Source organism: Temnothorax americanus, unplaced genomic scaffold (assembly GCF_048541705.1).
Source record: "Temnothorax americanus isolate GAGA-0224 unplaced genomic scaffold, ASM4854170v1 Scaffold25, whole genome shotgun sequence".
NCBI lineage: Eukaryota > Metazoa > Arthropoda > Insecta > Hymenoptera > Formicidae > Temnothorax > Temnothorax americanus.
This window is the reverse complement of record NW_027509391.1, coordinates 2,846,222-2,873,492: the sequence shown is the minus strand read 5'-3', so window position 1 is coordinate 2,873,492 and position 27,271 is coordinate 2,846,222. Positions and strand designations below refer to the sequence as shown.

The 27,271-nt window shown below is 44.4% G+C and overlaps 1 protein-coding gene and 1 long non-coding RNA gene across 6 annotated transcripts in view; one reads left to right on the top strand and one right to left on the bottom strand.

Annotated features, from left to right (window-relative positions):
* LOC143898988 (putative receptor-type tyrosine-protein phosphatase mosPTP-1) overlaps positions 1–27,271 on the bottom strand; it is a 269,365-nt gene that overhangs the window by 58,778 nt on the left and 183,316 nt on the right. For all 5 annotated transcript variants that reach the window (XM_077408873.1, XM_077408870.1, XM_077408871.1 and 2 more), the window contains one exon: positions 11,274–11,397. In XM_077408873.1, the coding sequence (XP_077264999.1) occupies positions 11,274–11,397 (124 nt within the window). The remainder of the gene's footprint in view (positions 1–11,273; positions 11,398–27,271) is intronic.
* Positions 1–27,271, top strand: part of LOC143898992 (uncharacterized) — a 145,753-nt gene that overhangs the window by 20,256 nt on the left and 98,226 nt on the right. The gene's annotated exons all lie outside the window — the stretch shown is intronic.

The following is a 27,271-nucleotide window of genomic DNA, read 5'->3' as shown; positions in this document are numbered from 1 at the left end:
GCGTATAAAAAAGGAGACACTAAAAATATACGGATTAACGCCTGAAATGAAAGCGACCGTTTTTTTTCCACCGTTTGCGAACTCGATATACTATTAACCATTTGCATTCGAAAGTCGGGCTACTCGACATCATTTCATTCCTGCAACTCGAGTGTCGAGTTATATTTGACACACGGGTATCTCGAAAAATTTTGATTAAATCTTTAAATATGACGACGCATTATAATGAAATTCAGTATATTTTCAAAAATGACAGATTTTTATTTATCTGATGAAAAAGGGACTCAGAGCCGCAGTAGAGTGTTTGCGTCATTAATAATATTTTTTTGTGAATTTTTGTATACTTATGTATACTCGATGAAAAAAAAATTGCGCGCCGATTATTTGTCGGTCTTAAAATACAACTTTTTGTTGGAACAGTAAATCCACGTACTTAAATCGATAATTGATTTAACTTTTAATGCTAATGCTATTTATTAAATTACTGTAAAGAATTTATTACGAAAAATAGCGAGGGTTTGAACCTGAACCTCTCTACAATCCGTGACAGGCATCTTTACTTTTTATTTGATTATCGAGTTGGAACGAAATATGTTGGATTTATTGCAAAATCTTGCCAATAACATTGAATTTTTTATTAATTATGTTAAAATATATTTTGCAATATTTTTTTAAATATTCTTTTTATATGACAAATATCTTTCCATCGCGAAGCACATGCGTTTTAGTCTTTTGCGCTCGACTAAGTGATTAATAATTAATTGATAAAATTAATTACGAAATAAAAGGGCGACGGTGTGGTCTAGTGGTAGAGCGCCAGACTCGTAATCTGAGGAACCAGGTTCGAGTCCACTAGAGCCATGTAACATGGAAAGTTTTTTTCCGAAAAACCGCGCCTCCGTGCAAGATGCGGAGAAAACTGGGCTCCGTCTTTCGGAAGAGACGTAAAACCGTTGGTTCAAAGAAGGAAACAGTAAGGTAGTGGATGAATTGGAGGTTAGGGTTGGGTACGTCCCATCAAAACGCCCTTTAAGGTCCCTTGGGGTATATAAAGTAAAATTCTTTATCTTTTAATTACGAAATAATTAATTTATAAAGTTTTCATGTTATTGCGCACATTATAGGATAAGGAAATCTGTACAATAATATCATATACCGTTATTCCCTCGATTAGTGCTGGTACCAGTTATATGTACGGTGAGATACGTGGGGCGAAAATTAACTGATCCTTGGGATCCCCGAGAACGCGAAAGTCCGACCTGGCCTCGTTAAAAACGCATAACTTCGGCGAGAAGGCGAGAGGGCGTAAATTCCATAGGCACTAAGGGAAACGAGATAGCAAACTTATGCCGGGAGGGGGGAAGGAGAAAGGGAGAGAGAGAGAGAGAGAAAGAGAGGACTTCGCGCAGGAAAGGGAAGCGAAAGATCGAAAAAACGTAGCGGAAGTTACGAGGGAGGAAAAGGAGAAGGGAACGAACGACCGGGCGCAATCCTGCGGGTTACTTCCAGCACATATTTCCGTGTTAATGACAATTATCCAGCGGATATGCCAACCTAGGTCGAGTTTCGTAGATAATTATATTATTTTTACCATCAGAACTCGTGCCTTTTTTTTTTTTTTAAATCATGGCGAATTATCGATATCGCTGCCGAGTATTAGCACATGAGATTACGACACAATATTGCTTTAATTGTGGTATTTTATTGTTAGAATCAAGATATATCGTGTATATACCATTCAAAACGAAAATTAATTAACTTCCATAAAAAAGTAACACTGCGTGATGACGATACATATCCAAGTCGAAATGTCGTGCCAATTAATTATATGCATGTTATTAATAATTTTGTTATTTATATAGAAATATTTCTCTTTATTGCGAAACATTTTTTTTACGAAACATTTTTATTATGAACCGTATCTCTTAGTAACTCATTAAACGTAGTAATAATAGCCTCCCGCACAATCGGGCTGTTTGCTCAGATTTTTATTGTACCGGCCGCGTAACGGAACAGTTTGTAAGAATTTCTAATGTGTTTACTGTAATCTAATTAATCAGACAACATACACCCGACCAGCGTATATACGAGAGGGCCGAGGGCAATTCGAGTTGGTATCCCGAAGGAGCAGATAAGACCGTTGAAATATCGACAGCGGCTGAAGGGTGTATAGCGGTCGAGACAGTGAGATAATCCTCAGGAGAGCTTCCCTCCACGGAGCTTAACCAGTCAGAGATAATCACCGTAAGGCAGCACTACACCGCGTAAAACGGTATCGAAGTCGGTGATCGTCTCGAATTTCAACGAGACCGCGAGGAAGATTCGTTGGCGAGTCCTCTCTCGCTCGCCTTCGTCCACCGCCGGAGAGGATAGGATACTCGACTCTCTCCCCGGGTCCCTTCCACCGCCTCCATCCTCTCTTCCACCGTTAAATGCGGTGTCCTTGCCGGTCGGATTGCCACCGCGTTAGGTTCCGCCGAGTGCACGGAGTTCCGAAACTTTGGAGAAACCACTTAAGAATCTACGAAAATCATTACAAGCGGATAATCCGCGGAGATAAAGCAATGCGATGTTCTGCTGCGTCGTTCAAAAACACATGATAGAATATAAAATAGTAGCAAGATAATGTAGTAGAGATAATGGGTTTAAGGTTCGCTGGATAGATGGGACAATAGGAATTTCTCCTAATAGAAGTTACGAACGCCAAGAGGTACGCGTATATATCCGTGAGGCTGGATGTGTTTTAAAGAATTTTTATTAATCGCGAAGGAAGAGAGAAAGAGAACGGACTGATTTGTCGTATTCAAAATATGGAAGTGAGTTTTCTCTAGCGGAATAATAAGATCGACGATAATGGCCGGGGGTTTATTGCCTTTATCTCGGCAAACGAGATTCGCCGACGGAATGAAAATAAATCACGTTGCGAGACGGTGTTGTAAGTTGTAAGACATGATAAAAGACCAGGAAATTAATTTCGACAATTCCGTCGAATCGTATTAAGGGACGTGTACGTTAAAGATGCGGTATATATATCTTCGCCGTGTCGCGAAACGTGATGTATTTCTAATATGCCACTAATAAATCACCGGATCGAACTGAGACGTGCGCGCGCGCACGCGTGCTAGTTGGAATTTACGCAAGCAAAACCGACGCATATATGCCACATGCTGCAGCGTAATATGACCGCAAGGTGCGTTAGATTAATGATAGCGATACGACAAAACAAGGTTGACTCAGTATATTTCAAAAGTTTTCGTTGAAGATATCTACAATCGTACAATTTGTGATGCATGAAAAGACAATCCATTTTCTGCTTGAATACTATTGCATATATATTCTATTGTATTTAAAACGGTCACTGGCTGAACGGACTGTAGGTAGCTTAGGAGATAGCAGTTAGTATATATAAACGCGATTCTCTGATAAAAGTATTTTCTTAATATAGAATTTTTTGTTCATTTTCGCGCAAAGATTAAACCGCGATATCTGCGCACTTGGCAACGCGCGGGCATAATATAAAGGAGATTAAAACGCCGGTCCGGTTATGATGCAGTGTCCCGCTGAACGTTTTTCCAACGTGCGCCGGCAATAGCGAAGAGTTAATATGCGGATTAATATGTTCGCGCGACGGCTGTTAGCGCCGCGCCGCGCCGCGCCGCGCCGCGCCGCTCGGCCATTTCGTGCCGCAGATATGCAAACGAATCTGGTCTAGTTGGCTTATCGCGTCATCGATTTTCAGTCGGTGCATTTAGTGTGCCGCCGCCGCGCTGATAATAAAGTCGGTGAGTCGATGATCGGGAAAAGTCACAACCGGACGCAAACCATTGGCCGCTGCCGCCGCCGCCGCCCGGCAGTTAGATAAACGCCCCCGAAATCGACCCCGTGCGCGAACGTTTATCACATTTCTCTAGCCCCTTAAATCGCGGGTATCACGTACGCGTTTCAAACGGCTCGGAGAAACGTATGGGAGGGCTATGGCGAGACGAGCTTTCGCTTTAACAAATTTTCCGAAGGCTTTCCTCTGAATCGAGCAATTCGTAGAGAGATGAAATCTCTTAGAAGCTCTTAATTCTCTTTATCTCAATTCTCTTCATCCGGTCGAAAATTATATAAAACTATGAATAAAGCACAAGCTTTAATCACTTAGCGAGATGAAAAGACACGACATGCCGTTGATTAATTCATATACAAACACGGTGCACCGTCATATGGATAAAACGTTCGGTTTTTATCTTCGAGAGAGATAAAATAAAATTTGAAAATTCTTTCCGCACCATATTACGGATATGATACTTAAGTGATTAAAACAATTATCCGACTTATCAGTCCACAAGTATTAGCGGTGTGAAATTGCCTGTGGAGAGCACCAAAAATTTGCTGAATCGTTTTCTCTGGAAAAGTTTCCTGCGGAGAAAAGCGCTGTTACGCCCCGGCGAATTTTTACACGGTTACGCCACCACATTGACGTGCTCGCCTGGTCGGCGCGACGCGGCGTCGTTCGTGCGAAAACACCTTGAAAATCTCGGCCGATGGACGGCCGCGCAAAACCGTCGAGGATGGAAAAGGAACGGAAGCGAGGATGGGACCGACCGAAGCTGGTAACGCTCTGTGTATGTGTGTGTGTGTGTGTGTGTGAGTATATGTGTGCACGTGTGTGTATTCGCATCGTCGGCCTCGTCGGCCAGCGCGATAAAGTAGGCATTTAAACGCGTCAAATAAATCGTGCCGTGGCCAATAAATCTCGGACACGTTCTCGGTCCGGCCGATCGCCCCGCGTTTCGGCCCTTCGTATCCCTTTATGGCTGTTCGTTACGACGTTAAGAGCGCCGTTAGCCTTTGCCACGCGCGAGCTTTTCCTCGCCGTCTCGGACTTTCCGCGCGCAATTTTTGATTTCGTTCCTTTTTGGCAGCCGTGAAATTGAACAGCGCCCACGTTCGTCCCGGCGCGCCTACCTACGCTTTTCTACGGTACTTCGGTTTTAAATCATTCTGAAGGATAGCGGAGCAAGTCGCGTCTCGGCAACGTCTTTGAGGGGTCCACAACGAGGGTGCGGTTCTCTCAGAAGCGCGCTTAATTAAAAGGTCTTGTTTATTCAGAAGATTGACGCTACATGTACAAACGGAGAAGCGATATGGTCCATCGTATAATTCATGGTATCTCTATACCACGATAAAGCGCACCCCGGGGGCGGTGAAAAGTTTAGTCGCAGTTTTACTCCGCAGAAACATTCTGAAATATTCTTAAACTAATTGTTCCCTCAAGCAGTTAAATAAATGTTTCACTAATTGTAAGTTATTGGCCATTTAAAACGTGGAAAAGATATCAATTAATGCGCGATTCTAATTTTAAAAACAAAAATTAGATCAGATATTTGCACGTTCGCTTTATATATCATAGACGCGATAATCTTAATTGCGATTACGCATATTAAGGATGACGTACTATCCGGAGATACGAATGGCATCGTGAAAGCAGAATGGCGTACGCGTTGCGTGTAATTCCAAACGTCGTTATCGTCCTGAGAGAATCCGGCTATAGATATCCCGGAGTCTTTTCCGCGGAGTGAGCCTCCGGAGGATCCAACCAATCAGGAGCCTTATAATTAAGTTTTCCGTCTAATCTTCGCAATGGCCGATTAACTGGGCGGGCGTTGGAATGCAGGTCCGCGCACATAAACAACAGCACACAATTCCTGAAATTACTCCGACCGGCGCGCCGCCGCCGCGCCGCGGCGGGCGAGATGCCTCGTAGAAAATAAAAGATTCGCGGCGAAGGCGGAAGGATCCCCGTGAGATTTTCGACAAGGATCAGAACGTTTTCTCTTTAATCTCGTTTCGCCCTTCCGCATCAATCTTACTCTCGAAAAGCGCGTTGCACCCATGGATTTTAATAACAGGATGGCTTCTAACGAAAGCTGATGATTCTCCGACGATGACGTAATGAGAGAAGAAAATATAAAATGCTTTTCTCCGCGCGTATCGGAAATAATTTCTGTTTCGTTTCCGCGCCCAAACATTTCAGAATTTTCCGCAATTTTTGATTGCTGTGTATAGAAAACTAAATCAAAACATTTTCTGACAAACCGAGTTATCATGCACAAAAATGCATCGCCGGTAAAATGTATGACATACAATCCGTGAAATATTCAAATTATACATATTGCATTTTAACATTTTATATTTGGGCTCGGACATTACATTAAATTGTAACATAATTTGAAAGTTTTGTGTCCCGTGCATTTATACATATTTTTTAATTTTATATGCAACGCGTATAAATTGCGTGTCTTTTATTTTCCAAAACTGGAACAAATATCGATTCTAACTTGACATCGTTAAAGTGAGGCGCGAATAAATTTTCCTAGAAATAGTCAAGATTATATATTTTTTTAAGATGTCACGTGAAACAATGTGACTCTGATATTGAATTTAAATACAATAAACCGGTAGATATATAAGGTAGATCGAGCTTGAGCGAAAGTTTATATACGTCTTAAGATTAGCTCTAAAGAAACAGCTATTATGGTACAGGCTGTGCGAAGAAAGACCAATTATTGCACATCGTCAAGCGTGATTATTTTTGTAAGAGAAGATTTTATTAGGAGAACGCGGTTTCGGATGTCGGTAATCGTGATACATATATCACTCGCGACGGGATTAATCGTTTATCGGAAAACTAATCAAGTAGCAGGATAGAAGTACGGGTTATGAATTAATCCAAGCATCCGTTATCGAAGCATATATATACGTGATACTCGTAAAAGCGGCTGGGTCAACGTGGAAATTATATATTCGGTAAGTGCGAGGAGTTTTTCATACGTTCGCGAGTTCTTAATCCAGCGTCAGCTGCAAAATTCGCCCTCGTAATGGGCGTGAAAGGACGGCGCGGCGCCGGGATTGGGTAGAGCGAAATCTATAGCGGCGTTTTCGACGGCGTGATCAACGACGTCACGTATCTCGCATTACCTTTTACGACGCGCGCTGCGAAGAACAGTTTACGATCCCGGAATTAAGGCACGGAGTTAACGTCGGTCGATTATGTTGGGTCGCGTTTGCGCTAGTCTTAATTAATCCCGCTCACTTATTCCCGGACTTTCACGGCCGACTCTAGCTGATACGCTGCGTTTAATCCGCGGTCTTTGGCGGAAAGAGATAACGTTACGCCTTTAGCTTTTCTCCGATATCTGAGAGAGAGAGAGAGAGAGAGAGAGAGAGAGGCAAAGAGAAGAGAGAGAAGAAAGATGTATATAAATTCCTTAATAAGTATTTTGGCGATATTTATTGCACACATTAATGTATTATTTACCAAGTTAGGATTTTAGCCGCTATTAATTCAAGCGGGATTTTTCGACGGGTATCTATCTCCCGACGTCGGGCGAACGTATAAAGCTGCCATCAGTAACGCAATATATTTCTGAGAGCGTATATATATTACACATCTGTTTCCTACTCTCTGAAAAATTTCTTGTAAGATAGTTGCAGCTTATGAAATTGGAAATAAGCCCCGGCAAAAAGTCTTTGAAGAGAGCCACGACCGTAAACGACATTTTTTCCCCGTGAAAATTAACCTTCCTTCTTTTCCTATTGAGAAATCTGGACTTTTATATGCAAAATACAACATCCACGGTGTAGCGATGTCGCGAGACGCCGGTGCTCTTTGTACTACGTCAAATTTAATCGTCGAATTTAATGAAACTGTCCGGCAAAAACTAAAGCGTTTCCCGGGCTATTATTTCGCGCGACGTGCAATGAAATACTCATTTAACGCTCGTTAAATGCACATTGAGTGCCTGCAGCTTTTGCCCCAGCTTGTGAAAAGTCGAAAAGGGCCTTTTTCCCCGATTTATCCCAGTTGCAAGACTGAAAGTCGATTCTGGCCGGAAATCGAGAGAGGCGCGGGAGACGAGGCTCTATATAACTGCGGCACATGAGTACGCGCGAGACAAAAGTAATTAAAACTCGCGGATCGCGTACGATCGTCGAGCCGTAACCGAACGGCGGCCCTCGGTGTCGGTGGCCGCTTGCGCGAAATTGGAATTCCATTTTAATACGTTTAACAAAACGCGGGAAGATTAAGCGGAGGAATCCCGGGAAATTGATCGGCCGCCCATGGGGGGACACCTAACACACTAAGATCGATAGTCCGTCTCGTCTAATAAACGCGGTCGCGGCATTTATTCCTCGCCACTTTTCTGATATTACGGAGATAAATGATCGGCGACGTGGGGCCCGAAGGGACGGAGGGAGGAGAGGAGAGGAGAGAGGAGTCGGCGCGCTACCTACCCCCCCTCCCCTCCCGGATGTTGTTCGAATACGCCGCCGTTTGCACGGAATGCATACGTTGCAGCGCCAAATTGAAAACGTGTTTGGCCGTGTATAACGTGTATACATTTAGGCTTCACAAATGTTTTTTAATCCGAACACATGTGGCAAATGGTTACTAAATTGCAGGAGAGGCCGGTTATACACGCCGAAAGTGGATGCAAGCCGCGTATTTCCGTAGGTTATACGGGTGTTCTACAATATTTTCCGTGTGTCATATAGAGAACAATAAAAGCGCGTGTTGTATACCGTCTATAATTCTTACGTAACAATAATTCGCATTTTTCGATACGTGTTATATCGCTCTTACCGAAGGATTTGTGATACCGGCGTGATCCACGAGGAACGCCGGAAGGCGGTGGGCGCGTGTCGACGTCATTTCCAGCCGGAAGAGCGGCGAGATGCCATTGCAAGGAGGACTTCGTCAAAACGGCGGTTGATTTCCGCGAAGATTAATAATCTTCGAACGGAACGACTGTGCAGCCTGTCCGGCGAGAGCACCCCTTCTCTCTCTCTTTCTCTCTCTCTCTCTCTCTCCCTCTTTCGCGGCTGAACGAAGTTCGACCGAACTTTATTATAAAACTAATATTTTCCAAGTTCTATGAGGTATTACGATAGTTTTCTGAAAGGGCCTGCCAGCCCGAGCGGCAAGGCGAAATGGTTCGCGGGGCGAAACTTCAATATTCGGCGACCATAACGACACCGACTGATATATTATTTCCTACAACTTCTATTCTCGGGGTTTTGTCTGCTCCGCGACCGGAAGAAAGGGAAGAAAGCACGCGCGCGGGGCGGCGCGGGCACGGCGGCAGCCGGGGCGGTCGAGACATAGGGGTGGAAAAAGAAAGAAAATGAAAACTTGATTAAGAATTCTATCCGCTCGTAGTCTCGCGCGAGCGTTCGCCTTTCAGGGAACGAGAGAACCGCGATACTTCGCGTTGCGTAGCGAAACGAATGTCCGGCGATGTGAGGTTTTAATAATAAAACCTGCACCAATATTTTTATTTCTTTTCTCTCTCTCTCTCTCTCTCTCTCTCTCTCTCTCTCTCTTCAAAGATGAAGCGAAGGTTCAGGCAGAACCGTGAGGGCCACATCGCTCAAATTAACTCGTCGCTACATCGAAATCGAAACGCGACGGGCTCGATGACGAGCGCGCATCGTGCAAATTAACCCTTTCGGTACGGTCGAGTCGAAACGCGAAGTGCTCGCAGCTGGCCGTGGCACAGGCTCACAAATATATCGCTAACGGTCGATGGAAAGCAATTTTACTAGGCTTCGCGTTTATAACTTTAAAATAGTCGCGGCGGCAAAATCGTTGACTGAATCGTTAAAACCGCTGAAAACTTGCCAAAATCCATGAAGAGAGTAACAGATTTTTATTATGAAGATAATATTTCAAAATAAGAGGTCCAGATTGGTCGTGTCTCTGTTAATTGCACAAAAAAGATTAAGTATAACACATATAGAACTTCTATTAATGATTGTTAAGTAAAAGAGGTCAATTAGGATCTAATAATGTCAATATCTTCAATTTGTGCAGTCATTGAAATAGAGTCTCCTGATTTGGATGCATTTATTCACATATTTCTGTATATTTGAATATTTGATATTTGCAATCTTTTTTCGGATTTGATAAAATTATTCTTGGTAAAATCATTAAAAATAATTAATATATAATAACTAATAAACGATTCGTCATGTTTTTATCTTTTTTTTAGCAGAAAGTTGTGCTATTTTCCTACAAAGGTGTATATTCGCTACCCACAAACGTACAGTCCTAAGAATTAATTGTAAAGATTTCTATTTAAGACGGGGAAAAAGTGTAAAACGTCAAAAACTGTGCTCTTTATTTCAGCGTTTTACGTATTTCTTGTTTTATTTAACCTTAATCTTTCTATATATACATTTCTCTTTTTCAGTATTCGCAATTTCTATATTCGTGTGCAGTTTCGCGTGTATATAGTTTTCGCTGTATATATTATATTGTTTATATACCACACAATGGTACGGAAATATTTTTCCAGTTTTATGCACTATCCCGGGCGTTTTTACATCTTTTTTTCTAATACGACATATATATATGTTGCAAGCGCCGCTAAGTTTGGCTTTACCGGCGGCATCGACGGGGGGAGGGGGGGAATTCGTGGGAAAACGAAAAGGAGATGTCGTAGCAATGGGAAACGTGGAAGTCGGTCGCGGGGTCAAGGGACGAGAGCGGCGAGAACGGGTCGGGGAGCAGAAGGGAGAGATAACGGAACCGGAGAGACGCGGTATAGAACAAAGGGTGCTTATCGACACCGCGGTTCTTATCCGCAGTAATTCCTTTTATTTTATCCGTTTCTTCTTCCAACTGTTTCCGCGGGAGAGGAACCACGCGAGAGCCGGGGCGCCATGCCACCAGTCGCGCGTACCCGTAAGATAATCGGGCCGAGATCTACTCGAGCGTAGACCGAGCTATTTCCGGGCGTATCCCGCAGGCGCTTCGATTTTTTTCCCTTATTAAAAAAATGTTTCTCCCCGGGAAAAAGCGACATTAATTTACTTCGGCGTAAGCAATTTGCTCAACTTCCGCGAGAAAGCGACAGTGGCATGTCGTGGAAATCAACAGTAAAGTTTAGTGACTGACGTCACGACGTAACTCGTAAATGACACTACGGAGAAAGAGCGCCTTCTTAGCTAAATCGATTGAGTTAATTTTTCACTTTAATCTTTGCATCTCTATGTGTACAACGCGCGCGACAACATCGCTAAAAGGTACCTCAGTTTGTCACATCGATTTTCTCCTTACTGTTTTTTCCGTTTTTTCCGTTTTTTTTTTCCAAAGAAACTACGCTTTTAATATAATATTTGCGATATCGGAGTTATCTGAGTAAATTCGGAGCGCGAGATCGGCGGAGTTTGCTTGAGCAAGGGAGAGCTTTTTTCGACGGGTCAATATTTAACGGACTTACCGGGTGTAGATGACGTACTGCGAAATTGGAGTGTTGTGGGAATTAACACCAGGTGCCCACGATATATTCACGGCTTTGGACGTGTAACTTATGACAAGTGGTCGTTCCGGTGGATCAGGCACATCTGAAAGCAGAAATTTTATCATCTGGGTAACACTCCGATCTGCAGAAACTGTCGAACCGTCGAACAATTTTCGCCGCGGACTACGTAAATTTTCGGCGATTATCAACCGAACGAATGTATAATAGCTGGTGCGCACAGTGCGCCAACTACTTAAGAAAGACATTACTTTGAAGTAGTTACAGGAGCTGTATGTAACGGGCGCGAGACACGTTTACAGAGAGTACAACGCTAACTCGCTTCAGTTTCTTAAGCTGAAATTTATTTTGCCGAAAGTTGGAGTCACGTAGTTGATATTTCTTACGTCGCGTTTTGCGTCGGTATATCGACACGAAATGCAAAACATATAACAACCCTTATATACTTATATGATATCCATATTTCCGAAGCAATCTTCTTGTCATGGAATAGAAACGCTTGCAGTATTCCATTGATCGTGCCGACAACTCTCGATCATTGTTATATTTTTCTCTCGAATAAAGCTCAAATGTATTAAGTTGCTGCATATATATAAGAAATATATATTTACTTTATTGATAAAAATTAATAATTAAATAAAATATAAAAAATGTTTAGTGTGATTTATTACATAATTAGATTGAATGTAGAAAGCAAATTATGATTTTTCTGTATGTGACGTTTAAATTGATTCACACTAGTATGAAACTAAAAAATCTAGACAAAACTGAATTATTAAGATATTTAATATATCGATTGTTGACATTATTTAATTTATATAATTATAAATGAGCAGCACGGCGTGTGACAAACACGAATTTTTCATATGATATGCAAGACTACGCAATCACGAATGTATGCCTCTCCTGATTGGTTTTCGTCCGCTTTATCACTTTGGTAATTAATATCCAGCTTTTTACGGAAAAATCGATTGGGAAGGAAGTAGTTTTGCGCGAACCATAATTTTATTGAGAGAAAAATCGACTGCAAAATTATTATTGACACGAGCGAAAAAAAAACAAGAAGATGACGAATCACGATATGGAATATTACAATTTGAGAACTTAATTCGGGTAAACCGAAGTTAAATAATAAAAATGTTATCTAGTTTACAAGTTCTTGAACTCCATCTACAATTTTGCTTGTTAAATATTAACGTATATTCTGCTGGCACTCATCGTGTCGTAAACGTGACGTACCGTTGAATACAACCGGGGAGCGTATACCTTCGTGAGACTCTTCTCGCCGAAGTTATTCGCGCGATGGAGAAGGAAGCACCAATCACGCTCTCTGCGCCGCGGCGCAGCGTCGGCGGTCGCATCGGATAAGACTCGGGCGTTTAATATGCACCGGCGTGCGGCGGGGCGAAATATAACATTGCGCGCACGTTGCATAAGATCATAAATGAGAGCAGGGACCTCCAACCTCTCAGGATGGAGTCGTCTTTTCTGACCTCGCTCTGCCGCGCGGCCTTTATACCCGCCGCCGCCGCCGCCGCGACTGCGTTCCCGCTGTTTATGCCGGCCGTTACCGCACGCCGTGACACCCGCGCTGAGAAAAATTTCGAACACGGAAGTTTTCCCCGCGGTTGACTTGATTTACATGAATTACACGACCACCGCGCAACGCCCGGCTCGATATTAAGTATTGAATGCGCGTCAACCCGCGCGCGGGGACAGAGCTATGAAACATTGTATATTTAGCGTCGCTAATTTACGTATCAGTCGCATTAATTTACGTGATTTTAACGTAATTAAATGCGCGCTTGTTCGCGCAATTTGTATTTGCTCAATATGGCTCGATATGATACTCGATATGACAGAAATGTATATAACGAGACGTTTTAATTCACCGCTTTATTTCGCCGCATTAGCCTGTGTGTGATTTTTATATGTGATTAAATGCGCGCTTGTCCGCGCAATTAATACATGCCCAATTTATTTTCGCTGCATTAACTGGCATAACTTTTACGTGATTGAGCGTGCACTTGTCCATGCAATTTATGTCTGTCCTGTATCATGATAACCACTCGATGAGAGAGAGATAATCTCAATAATATTAAATTAATTTTATCACACAGAGAGACGTGTACACGTACACATAGAAAGTTTATCATATGGATCTTATTTTCCTTATAGTTGTTGTATTATAATGAAATGCTGTCTATAGCTATCCACATAGCTATATCTTATAAATATGTATTATAAGAAATAAATATCTATAAAGAACAAAGTATAGTAAACATCAATGGATCGCGTAAAAAAGCTACTCGCGACGCGCATTACACAGACGTTATACTCACGCTTATTGTTTTCCTTTATGAAAAGCTACGGGCAGTCGTCTTATAATTAATAAAAACTCGTTTATTTGACTCTCGAACAAACTAGAATTTTTTCTTTAATAATGTTATCTCGGTTGCGATCCGCGTGCTTTTCGCGTACCTGCTTGCATTTCCGCGCGATGATATAACGGGAAGAAAAATTCAAAGGCGTGGAAATGGAACAAATGAGATTTACTATGAAGCCGTCGTTCGCGAATTATTAATTTCACATAGCGTTTCCGGTTGGTAAACGAAAAAGATAACGGGGGAGCACATTACGCGCGTCTTGAGTGCATGGCTATCGGGTTTTTCTTTGCTCAAGCAGAAGAATACGTGAAACAAACAAGATCCGGAGGGAATCAACTCTCTCTCGCCACGGGAAAATATTTTTCTTCGTGAGTCTTGACCTTTTTGTTTTTTTTGTATAATCGACCGACATATTCTCGTTTCCTCGAGTATTTTTCTTCATATTACAGCACTTATTAATCTATTGATACGAAACTTTTGCATTTTACTTATTGAACTTTGCGTTGCAATAATACACGCAAAGATATCGATGTGAATGGCTGAATCTGCTTTTTATCATGATTTAACTTACGAGCTTTATGATTGTAGACAAGTGAGTAATTATGTTACGAGATGCAGTTTTCTCCTGCTGTCTTTTCTTTCGTTTTCTCGTTTTATTATGCGTGGCGATTGTTTCTATCTTTCATTCTCCAAAGAAGCGTATATGCAATATTTAATAGAAAGAATTTAAAAGCAATTGCGAGTCTTTGCGTTAATTTTCTCTAGAGCAGAGGTTACAAGAAACATACACATTAATACATCTCTCTCTCTCTCTCTCTCTCTCTCTCTCTCTCTCTCTCTCTCTCTCTCTCTCTCTCTCTCTCTCTCTCTCTTTCTCTCGATTGCCTATTAATTCTATACCATTTAAACCGTGTACGCGCCGCTGCATCGCTCTACCACCCGCCGTGCGTTGCGGCTTTTCATTAATAATTCATGCTTTCTGCTTTACGAGGTCAACAGTGGACGTTTCTTTATCCGTGTCGCAAGTCGAGCGCGTTGCGTTACACAAAGCCACCGACGGACGTGCGGCATGAGGTAAAATCGAGCGGGCTGAACGCGTGCGAGTCTCGTCATACAGATTCCTACACTTAGCATTTTGCAATATTCAAACGACTCGCCTTTGGGGGAGGGGGGGAGATAAAACGCTTATAAATCCCGTAGAATGTTTATAGATTCCTGGTCCATTTGCCGCGTGGCAAAGCCGGTGACCGTGCTTCCGCAAAGTGAAAAATTTATCGTTATCCTTTAACCGGCCTGCGGAAGGTAATTACGTGATAAAATAGTCACACCGTTTCACCGTCGAAGTGTCTCGCGGACAATTGCGGCAAACGAGATTGGAGCTGCATAATAAAATTATCCCCATGCATTATACGGTTGCGGTGCGTATCTTCTAGGCGTTATTTTTCACGGTAAATCTTTACCCTAAACGTAAACCGAAATATGCAAAACAGGTACGTGAGGTGACTAATTAAATCTCAACGTAACGGAGTTAAAACTTCGTTGAATTTACGCGACAGTTTTTCTAAGTTAAAAACTAGGGGCGGTATACTACACCTCCCAATGAAATTAATTGTTAAAAGTATTTCCCGTTACGGAGGACGGAGGTGACCGATACGGAAGCTATAGGTACCCTGGTGCGCGTGTATTGGTGCATACCGCGGGATAACCGCGCGTATGCACCACCGAAGGGACGCCACATCGTCCCTCTCTTATATACCGTGGATAGAATATAAATTTCTACGAGCGCGTTTAGCGGAATTTACGAGCGTCATTTTAAGAACTGTTTTGCCTTGCTCAACCATATGGCTCCCACGTAAATATCTCTCACCCCGTTTCACCGTTAAAACTCAGTATTCAACCATTAACCTTACTCCCATTTCTGTGCCTACTCGTGACGCGCAAGTTTCCTTTTCGCCGACGTCATCGGTATAATTAGCACTTTAGTTAATTGTGACGACTTTAACGCGACTTGGCCTAATTAGATTTGTCTTTCCCTCTTTTCCGCCGTCGGAAAAGGAATCGGCGTCACGGCAATACGTGGCGGATGATGATACTTAATAGCCAACTTTGTTGGCAATTCTAGGAGCATTATTTTATAGGGTTGCGATGAAAACTTTCAAAAATACTATTTACTTAGGTACTACTTTGAAGTAGCGCAGCATTTTACGTATCGCAAAAGAGAGAAAAAGCGAGAAAAAAGTATTCTCTCCTAAGTAAAATATTATTTTTATCAATATAGACACAGAGAAATTAAAAAGTTTTATATTTAGAAGGAATACGTATATGCCGCGAATAAAGGGAGCTTAGTGCCGATTTTCTTTCTTTTTCTTCATTCTTCAGAAAATAGCTAGAAAATATTGCTAAAATAGCATACGAATGTACATATATATCCCGTCAAAATACCATCTTATTTAAGTGAGCAGTGGAAACTAATCAAGTTATGTAAAGGGCAATGACATCAGTATATTTATCAATTTTCAAGTTAAAATAAAATAGATTAAAGTACTAGGTATTTTAGAATCAAACAAAAAAGAAATAATATTGTTAGCGCGAGCGTCAGGTCAATGATCGTGCACGCGAAGAAAGATAGAGCGATTGATACAAATCGTTATGCTTTTTTCAAGATTCGTAAAATATATCATGCTCGATCATACCGTCGCGTTGTGTCGCGTCCCGTCGCGGCAATCGTCGATATTTTCCCTGCGCGGCCGACATGTCGCCGTCGTTAGTTCAAGAATGGGATCCACGGAGACGCGCGCAAAGTGAAAAATCACGAGATGTCTCGCACGAAATTGGTCCGTGGTCCATTCCCAAGATCTTGGATGCTGCCTTCGTTCGTCGTTCGTGATATCGATTCGATCCACGGTGGATTTGCGCGTGGTCCTTTGTGCGAGAGAGGACGGGGACGGGCCCAGGTGCCCGGACCGACAAGCCGTAATAGAAGGCAGTTTCCAAGGAGTGCGTTTGGAAACACTGAAGGCCTCCCTCCTCTCCCCTCTTTCCCCCCCGAAGGTGAAAGGGTTTCCTTTCGTCTTCCTTCGTTTTTATCCATTTTTATCTCTCCGCTTCCGGCTGTCAGCTTTTCTTTACATATACGTACAGGTATAGGTATGTATACATGTACATACGAGAATATGTATGCGAGAGAGGACATTCGCATTTTAGCTACATATCTGTCGTAGATATGTATGGTCGTCAGGCCTTCTTTGTGTGTGTACATTTAGTTTATATTATATATATATTTACGTATATGTACCGTCAGTATGTATGTACGTCTTCTCCGCGCTATATCCAGCGAAATAATTCGTAATGCAATGGCAGAAATAAAAAAAGGGAAAAAAAAGGAATATTTCGTATGAAAGTTGCACGGTTTAAAGGGTCATATATGACACATATATACACACATATGTACAGATGTGTGTGTATGTGTGTCGTACGACCCTTTAAACCGTGCAACTTTTATACGAAATATTCCTTTTCTTCCCCTTTTTTTTATTTCTGCCATTGCATTACGAATTATACATCGCTGCCGTGAGTCCTTGTCGCGTGAATTTGCACTCCGCGAAAATTTTTATACGCGCGGCTACATTACGGCTTTTTAAGTGAAACGTCCAATTCCCGCTTCCGCTTATTTTCCGCCCTTACACGATATAATTTTTTCCATTTGCCGATCGTGAGGCTCGCGTGAAGCAACGGATTCCTCGCACGATTGTCGTTCTCGCGTTTTATTCGAGGCGGCTTTTTTTTCCCTCGTCGAAGTTATACGTTAGGAGGAAAGAAATTATTCAGCGAGGTCTCCCCGTATAAAACGCGTATTCGACGCAAGACGCCACTCCGCACCCCGCTCCGTGCTTCGAATTATCCGAATAACTTTCTCATGATCGCACTGTTGGAATTTCATGATCGCGCTTAACCGCGGCGGCGTCGGCGGTCACGCTCAAAATGCGGAAGCAATGTTCATAGGCTGTTTATCGATAAACGGACTCTAGAGTACATTGGCAACTTGATATTTCCCACGGGGCAAAATGGGCGCACGCAACGCCGCTTGCGTTAATCTCGCTTCGAATTACTTCTAACGAATAACGTGATATTAACGTGTGGTGTAGCGTTTTAATCAAATTATATCTATATACGGGTTTCGCTATTAAACCCCGGCCGGATATCCGAAAAAGGCTGTTCGTTCGGGTTACAAGGTATCTCATTCGTCGTCCGATTTATATCTATTACGATCGATCTAGATCCAATCTTGCAATCTTGATATTGGTCCACTCTTTATTTTCAATTATTGGCTATTACGGCGTCAGTCTGTTTCTCGCTGATCTATATACGGATCGACACGGTTTATCACCGGTTGCAGAGCGATCGCGAGCCAAGGGTATAACGCGATTGCGACACGGCATTCGACCTGGATACGCCGGCGCGTTATTTATTTCGAATTTTGGTTGCGGTTTCTGACGCGGAAACAGCGAACCGCTGCCGTTGCTTTTACTAACCGGGCTAAAACGTGCCTTCGCCACGGAAAAAGAGGGAGAACGAGAGAGAGAGAGAGAGAGAGAGAGAGAGAGAGAGAGAGAGAGAGAGAGAGAGAGAGAAAGAGAGAAAAGAGAGCGTAGGGTAAAACGGGAGGAGGGCAACTGCGGACTGTCGCGTCGGTGCAGCGACCGCGCCGAGAGTCTTGCGGTAAATATCCCCCATCAAAAACAGCGTCGGCAAATTAGCGCGTAGCACAGTAGCCGCCTGTTTACTTGGGGAACCGAATATGCGCCGGGCGGCATAACCGTGTACTCGAAACGACAGAACTGCCCGTTGAGAAAACGTTTCGGCGAGACGCGCGGTCCTTCTTTCTCGTGCATGTATCTCCGCGTGCAGCGCAATGGGAGAGACACGCTCTCCGCTATGGTCATATAGCGGAACGACGATCACGACACGTAGGGGGTTTTTCGTCGTGGATCGGCAGAATTTTAACTCGACGCACGTTGAATTTGAAATTTCGGTCGAAGACAGGCAGGCAAGCAGGCAGGCAGGCAGGCAGGCAGGCAGGAAGTTACAGACAGGAAGCTGCAGGCAGGAAGCTGACTGGCTGCCACCGCTGCTTTTGCCGACCGCTCTCGCGTGAAACCGGACGGAATTAATCGAATATAAAACACGGCATTAAGGGCCGATCGAAGTATATGATGCTTCGTTCCCTCCCGTGGCCGTGGCTTTCCTCTCCTCTCGCTGTCTATCGACGGGATATTCTCGATATTCGCTCGTGTAAATTTCGCTCGGATACGTTTCCCGTTTCCGCGTCCGTCCCGTCTCCGGAAAAGTGATAACGCGTTATTTTGATTCTCATCGATTTATTTTCAGTCAATTTATCTCGACGGGGATAATGCTCGGCGGAAAATCGCGGACTTTTGCGGCGGACAGATCGACGGCAGAGGATTTCCCTTCTGTCTTCTCGGCTAATACGGCGCCGCCGAAAGAGCAGGGATCACAGCCGCGTTCGCGTTTTGCGGATTGTTTATTTGCGCGCGCGAACGGCAGGAACATTCCGTCCGCAAATAGTTTGGACAGAATTACCGGGAGAATTTGTAATCTCGCGCAAAAATATATGTTAGCCGGTTTACCCGGGTTCCCCCGCGGCGGGCTGGCGACCAAGACGGGAAACAACGATATCGCGGGCGCCGTGGGCTCAGGCTGGGGGGACAAAAAAGGAGGAGGAAAGAAAACGCAGGCGTATACTTTGCGCAAATATTTTACTTGCGCCTCGGATGTTCTAAGTACGGCGGCTTCAAGCAGAAAGACAAATGTTGGTCGAAATGATCCGTTTCTTGCTTACTTTTTGGAATTGGTACGTAGAACTGGCAACTGGGACGAAAGAAAGAAATTCGGCGAAATAATAGAATTATCGGTAAAAAAAAAACCGTATGTGTCCGACGCGTCGCCTAAAATAATTAGATTCCACGCGAAACGTGCGTTTTCGTGATTCGCGGTAAAAGGTACATACTCCATTTAACACGCGCATATGCAAAATCCGTAAGTTTGCGTCGCAAGAACCGAAGCGTAATTCGCTTGACTGATTCTCGCAGGGAATTATTCAATCTCGGCGGTGTAACGGCGCCGATGCGATGCAGGCAGCCGTTCGCGTGACGTTAATTCTATGACACCCATCTCGGCGGGATTAACACGCGTATGTAAATCGAGACGTCGTATTTTACATTTTTGAGTTAATATTTTAAGTTTTACCCGAGACGAATATATAAAAGCCCAAGAATCCCGTCCGCCCTTTGGTAAAAGTATGACCATTTAATTCAATTATAACGCGACTGCTACGGGCGTCAGACCCTACGTTTATTACTTTTTATTCCGAGGCAGCAGATTTATATGGAATTCGCCATACTTCCGTGGCAAGTAACAAGATTCATTTGCGACATTTCTTTTATTGCGCTCACGTTAATTATACTAAAAATCTCGAGCGCAATCTTCCTCTCTTTTTCTCTTGGGGAAAACGGACGACGTATAGGCAGCGATTTGTTATGTTGATTTGCCGCGGGAAAAATTCACCGACCCACGCTGTATTTTGATCATTATTCCGCGTTTTTCTTCTTTCATAATCTATTATTTTAAGCGCAACAATGGCATTTTTTGTTACTACTTTCATATGCGTTAGATAATGCGGTAGCAAATGAGAAATCCTAATGGGCGGCTATTTTTGTGTCGTCAGTTAATAAATTATAAAATTAAAAGATTTAGTCAGATATTAAGTAAATCAAATTACGTTAATTGACATTAATTATCGATCGCCTAAAGCGCAACTTAATTATGCATCATCATTATAGATTGCGGCCTAAATAATATTCAACGTTACAAAAAGAGAGAGTATCGGTCGAAGTGTGTGGTCTGACATGGTTTTATGAAAAACACACGATCGTAGGCGCTCTTTCGCGAGAACTTCTCCAGAATCTTGAGTTCTTACGGAAATCTCATGCCGCGTTTCGGCGCTGTAATGCAATTCCGCATCTGGCGTTTTTGCACAAGAGGAAATGTATACGGCAAAAACCTTCGCGCACATTCTCTCGCGATAACATACTGTTACAATTTTTCGCCCCGGCGCACCGTGAAGTTTGCTAAAGGGAGAATTGTTTGGAACGCACGAGTGAATTCACACATCGATCGAGAAGACGAGAAACGCGTTTTACAATCCATATTTCCCTTAATTTACAAAGTGCAGATTTCCGAAAGTTCCGACTAGAAGTTTTCTCAGGTATTTTTGGGATATCGTCGTCTCGAAAGTATTTTCGAGCTTTCAGCCGAGCTTTTAAAGACCAATGTTGACCGGACCGTACAAATCGGGCTAACGACACGTAAAATTATCAATCTGGTGGCGGGGCGCGATAGCTGTCGACGGCGATTTTGATGAAGCGTTCCCCGATTAACAAGTTGCCGCTGCGCATCGAAGCGATCGCGATGTAAAATATTCGATGCTCGCTCCGATCATTATTTTTTCACGATATACGTACCCATACATACGCGGGGGCCGTGCCATCCCGACTGCTATACGCGGGAACAAAATGAGAGTGCGCCGCACTGTCGCTTTCGCGTTTTAAATTACAACGATTTATTAAATTATTCAATGTAATACCTTCCGACGCGAAGCGACGTGTGGCCAAGCGCGAAGAGAATTTAACGTGGAGCTGCATTACGCGACAGTCCAGTCGTGTGCTTTTACAACTGCGTAATTTAGCAGTCGAAACGTTTATCGTTTAGCAGCGTTGTTTATTTCCGCGCAAAGGTTTGCAAAAAATTCTGCTTTCTCAATGCCTCTCCTACATTCGAGTAAATTTACGATGTGAAAAAAATATAGAAACGTACGGTGACTGCGACACGAGAGAGAGAGAGAGAGAGAGAGATCTTCGCGTCGCAATTAAAAGCTAAATATGAAAATTGTGATGGTCTTCCCCGTGACTGTCGCGCGACCGTGGCGACGTTTATTACGGGGCATAAACGTCCGTGTTTCGTTGCCGCGAAGAGGGTCGACCCTCAAAGAATTTCAGCGCCGCGCCGCCGACATGAGCCACGTCGTTTGCCGTAATACCAGCCGTAGGAAACAATTATCCCGGGACGTAAGATAACGCGTAGACTGCCGTGGAAATTTGCCAAAGCGCCGGAGTCGCCTGGCCGGCGGGGGAGAAACTGGCGTCAGGACGATCAGCAACTTCCGGCAGCTCAAAGCAGCCGAAGGCACGATGACACATATTCCTCCCTCTCTTTCGTAATGCACGCAGACGCGTGTACAAGGATCATCCTGGCTGCTCGCGGTTTCATTAGCCCGGATATTATGAGGAAAGTTTCGGCTTCGGTCGGAGGACGTGGCGGCCCTTCTGTCATTTGTCTTTCCTCGAATTAACGTCACGCGGGTTGAATTGGCCGTGATGTAGCGCCGTAATCGTGCCATTATCCTTCTCTGATTCGCGCGCGAGATAAAGACGCACACAGACGCGGAGTCCGATATTTGCACGATCCACGGGCATTATAGCTGGATCCGGTCACGGAGACGCGCTGTAATACTATTTCCGCCGTGCGATCCGCGTCCCTGCATTACGCGCGCATATGTGAATTTACATTTCAACGAGTAAGCTCTCTCTCTCTCTCTCCCTCTGTATTAATCTGCCACGATGTATGTCGTGTGTGCCTTCCACGATACGCGGACGCGAGAGCACATTGCGATTTTTCTTCACGCTCGCGTAACTACTCGTGTCGAGCATCCATCGAGTGTCCATATTCTTCCGAGCAGTCGACGACGAAGCGCGCAGACTTTCATTGCGCGAGAAAGCATCGCCGCCGAGAGAGGGAACACAGTAAACGGTGGACGGGGAAACGGGGAGGAGGGGTGCGCCGGGAAAGAAAGCGAGGGTAAAATTTATACGGGGAGATAATATATCGGGACGGTATTTTGCGGGACGTTCAGCCACGCAAGAGAGAGGGAGTGAAAGAAAGGAAGAAAGAAGGAAAGAGAGATGCGAGTGCCTTATTTTTGGCGTAAGAGGACGCTCTTTCTCTCGCGGGGGCTAAAGAATGTCTTGCTTTTGATTTATACTCTCTTCTCTAAAAGTTGCGGATGCACAAACATCGTCTGGCACAAGCCGGATTGTTCTCGCATCTTCCGCCAAGCACACCCTCGTACAAGGATACTTTCTGGTATGGCCCAAAGATACAAAACCCAACGTGCCATCCTGCTTACAATTTATGTGGGAGTTTCATCCGCGCTATATTCTGCATCCGTCAAGGGTGCCTTTGCAACGGAAAATATATAATTGCCCGCAAGGCGTTTCGCTAAATATGATTAACGTTATGGAACTTTCATGATATAAATTAATATTAATTATTTATATCATGCAAAAATTGCTACGTCTGAAGCGGAAAATTAATGAAAAATTCAGCAACGACTGCATATCTCCTCCAAGAGGACTATAAAAAATTAAAATGTTTATACGAGAATAATATAATAAAGTTCTTTTCTGAAATAAGTGAACATTACTAGCCGATTTTTGTTTCGTTTATGACCGTTTATATATTATTGAAAGTGTTGGTTCTTGGTCATCGTAATGTTACATCTGTTTATCCGCTCGACAGCGATCGATCTTGCGTTGGCGCAAACTCTCGTCGCGAGCATCTCGATAACCACACGTCACTAGAAAAATGTCTTTCTATATATCATTTTGTGAAAACAATCCGATGCTATATAGTTCTCGTTATCTCCAGACTCTTTCTACCGGCATTGGCCGCGGCTCTTGACTTTCTCGCTATAATGTATCGGGAACTTTCCGGTTTTCTTAATTAACGGATCGGTCGGGCGTATTGATGCATCGACAACGCAAGAATCGGATTAAAAGATACGGTGAAACAAGAAAGTGTACGTTTTACTTAACTTGCGTGAGCATGATCGAGCTTAGCGCGCTTATGTGAAAGTTAACTTCGTGAGTGTAACATTAAATGAGCCGCCACCCGCACGACAAACGATGAATCTCGGCGTATCATACTAATTACCCGATAACGGTACAAATGATATTTAGAACATGTCAAGCTTAACATCCACTCAAAACTTCGCTGCTGCTTGCCTGCTTCTACCGAATGATAAACTCCTGATTAATTGCGCGTGCAAGCAAAATTACGTTAACCAACGTAAATAGTTAGCGACATTAGCGTTAGGTCTCATTACATGAATGGGTTTTCCCATTGAAATTTTTTTTTCAATTTTCTTAAATTGTTTAATGCATTTTAGCCATTTTATCTTATAATTTATTTTAACATTGCGTTATCACGCATCCGTTTTGATTCGTTTATCGTTAGCAAAGGAGGTGTACGATGACGGTAATTGGTCGCGGAAATTGAGATATGTGTCCGATCAGTAATCGCATTACAGAAATACGCGCACGAGGACAAAATATTTATTGTAAAAAGAAAAGCAATGACGTTAAAACGAGGGAACGCGCGGTATTGTGTCTGAAGATTTATATCGAAATACTCGGGGGGGAAGGCAGTTTGTCGTTTCTCTCGAACGGACTTCTCGCGCCCGATGGGATTTGTCACCCGGAAGAATTTTAATAGATTTTGGTAAAAGATAGCGGGCATTTGCGCCCGGTCGTGCTTTTGACACAGGAATTCATGGTGCGGGAATTTGTCAGGCGGCAGAAAACGTACGCGCGCGGGGGTGTTAAGTCGGGTCGGATATTGCGCTATACCATGGTTATCGGGGCGCGGTGACAAAAAGGCATCGTGCCGGTTGGCGGAGCAAATGAGCCCTTTTTTTGGGATCGACGATGGTCCTCCGACAGCGAGGATTACACACAGTTTCTCCACGCGAGGGAAGAAGGAAGAGCGCACGACGAACCGAGGGAAAGACCACCACCCGTCCGTCCGCGCGCGCGCGCGCGCGCGTGCGGCTCTCGTTCTTACGCCGAGAATTTTCAGGCGTCGGGCTTTTCGGGAAATTTATGGCGAGGTCACAGCTTGGATCGCCATGAACAGTGCTCACCCTCCTTTATCCAGACTTGTTATCGTTCTGAACCTTTTGGCCCCCGCAGGTGGTGTTACGCGCGTATACGTGAGTGGCCGCGAGCGTATGTTCACGCGCGAGCGGAAGCACGCGCGTGCGCGCACGTTTCATCCCAGGGGGAGGGGGAGGACGTTACAGATCCGACGGGTGGTAATGATTCTGTTTTCACGGTCCGACGTGCCTATCGTCAAAAAAGAATCTGACCTTAGCGCGAACCGAGCTTCGCCACGATTTGCAGCGTCCGAGATAAGACGAGACGATGGGAAGGGGGGGGGGGGGGGGGAGCCGAGTAGATTCAATGAAGAACGCGCCGAGATCTTTATATCGGGGAGAGAAAAGGGGTGAAGCGAGGATGGCCGGCCGGTCCAGTTACCGATTTATTGGACCATAAATTATCCTTAACAGACGTCGATAGCCGTGGAAGTTCGTATCTTCCGTTTTTAGAGCCACAGGCGGCAGTCGCGCGATCATCCAATTTCACGGTGGATATCATTTCTTGCATATCCCTGAGAAGACACATTTTGCAATTATGATATGTGTACGGCGCGACGTCGCCGCGCGCGCACGTCAGGAAACGTAAAGCTTCCGGGGGAGATTTATCGACTGCAATTTTTGACGCTTCTCGCGAATATCGGGAATATCGGGGTCGCTTTTCTGTTAGCTGACGTTTCACGAATACAAGATATCGCCGGCGACATCCACGTTTTTCCCCCTTAACTCTCGCGCTCGCCCGCCTTGCCGTTCAAGCGAGAATCCGATCGCCTGGCTTCGCTCGTTTCCCAAGTATTTCTCACCGAAGTTCAGCAGTTAGCGAATTTTTAATTTACGGCGTAATCATCAAACTAGAGAAAGCGAGAATATCACGACGGAGGAGTAACGGATGGCAGTGCAATAAGTTCTATATAGACGCACATGTTTACGCGTCTTGGACGACGTTGGAGCGCAGTGCATGGAAATAATTACGATTCCGACGCTTCGAGCGTTTCTACATCGTGATAAAGAGAACGGATTAGGGAGACGAACGGCGGGAGGTAAAGAGATAGAGAGAACGAAACCGGGTGCGACGGCAGAAAAGAGGAGATAACGGGCGACAAGGAGACGCAGATCCAATTTGATGACTGGATACACATCGCTGAATGCGCGTCTAGCTAAAGTAATTATTAACGCCAATTGCATCGTAATTAAACATCGCTGCACCTTCGTTGTACCCCCCGGGTGTCCGGAAGCATTAATCGCTGGATTTTCTTATTCGTGCGAATCCCAGCGATTTTTCTCTCTCTCTCTCCCTCTCCCTCTTTTACCCTCTCGCCTTTTTCTTTTTTTTTTTTTATTCACAATACCCGGCATTGATACCTAAAGTAAAATTGCTACGCGTAGCGGAAAAAGGAAAACGACGGTTTAAAGTTGCAAAAATAAAAGAAAGGAAAGCTCCGCTTCATGCTAATCGAAATGTGTAATTAATGTCGCGTCATGCCGCCCATGTAATACGGGCTCGTGTAATACTGCACGACCAGGTGTTTGTTTTGTTGGCACCGGCTTATCGCCAATCGGTAGTGCATAGAGGCGTTTTACGGTCGCAACAACGCCGCGCGTTCGCCAGGCTCAAAACACCATCACGGCGCATAATGCATAATTCCCGAGTATATCATCAACCGCACGCGCGACGTTTACCGTTTTCTTTAAAGGATATGACACGACACGACGCGGCACTAAGAAGGCCGGGGCGCGCTCTTTCATTCCGCACCACTGATCTTCCGCGCATCGCGCTCATTACGTCCCGCAGCTAGACGGGGTCCATTAATGCTGCGAGCAGATACCAGGGGGGGACGCGCGCTTTAATTGTCCGTTATAACTCAGGCGAACGTAACTTTTCCCGTAGGGATGTCAAGGAGGGAGGAGGAGGGCGGCGGCGAACGGTAGCAGATAGGGAGAGTGCCGGGGAAATCGGGGGTCGCCGCACGATGGGCGACGGGGCGTGGAACGGGGGCGATGGCGGAGGGGGGGGGGGCGAGAAACGAGAGCCGTGGAGAACGGGGAGGCGAACTCGAGAGGTAGCATTTTAAGTTCGCGAGGGTGTTAGTGAAAAGGCGACATTAAAACGTCAGGCCACGTCTTGTATGCATCCCATGGGTCGCGGATGAGGCATCGTCAAAAAAGGTGGGGCGGTGCCCCTAAATCAGTGTAATCGGTGACCTGCCTGGGGAGTACATTAGAATAATTTACGACGTCCCGCAGCAAGACGTAAAAAGACATCGTGTAACGCTTTTCGTTCCGCTTCTCGTTTCTCTACGTCGCCCGTTCTATCTCTCTTTTCTCGCCGTGTCTCTCCGTCCCTCTCCCTCGCTCACCGTTTCCCTTCCGGTTTCTTCCTTCCCCTCCCTGCCCCCCCTTTGTCTTTCCATTACGTGGAATATAATCAACGATTCTGGAATTAATTAAAGTGTAATTAACTTAGCGGCAAAGTCATTTTCGTTCATACCTCCCGCTTGCTCGTC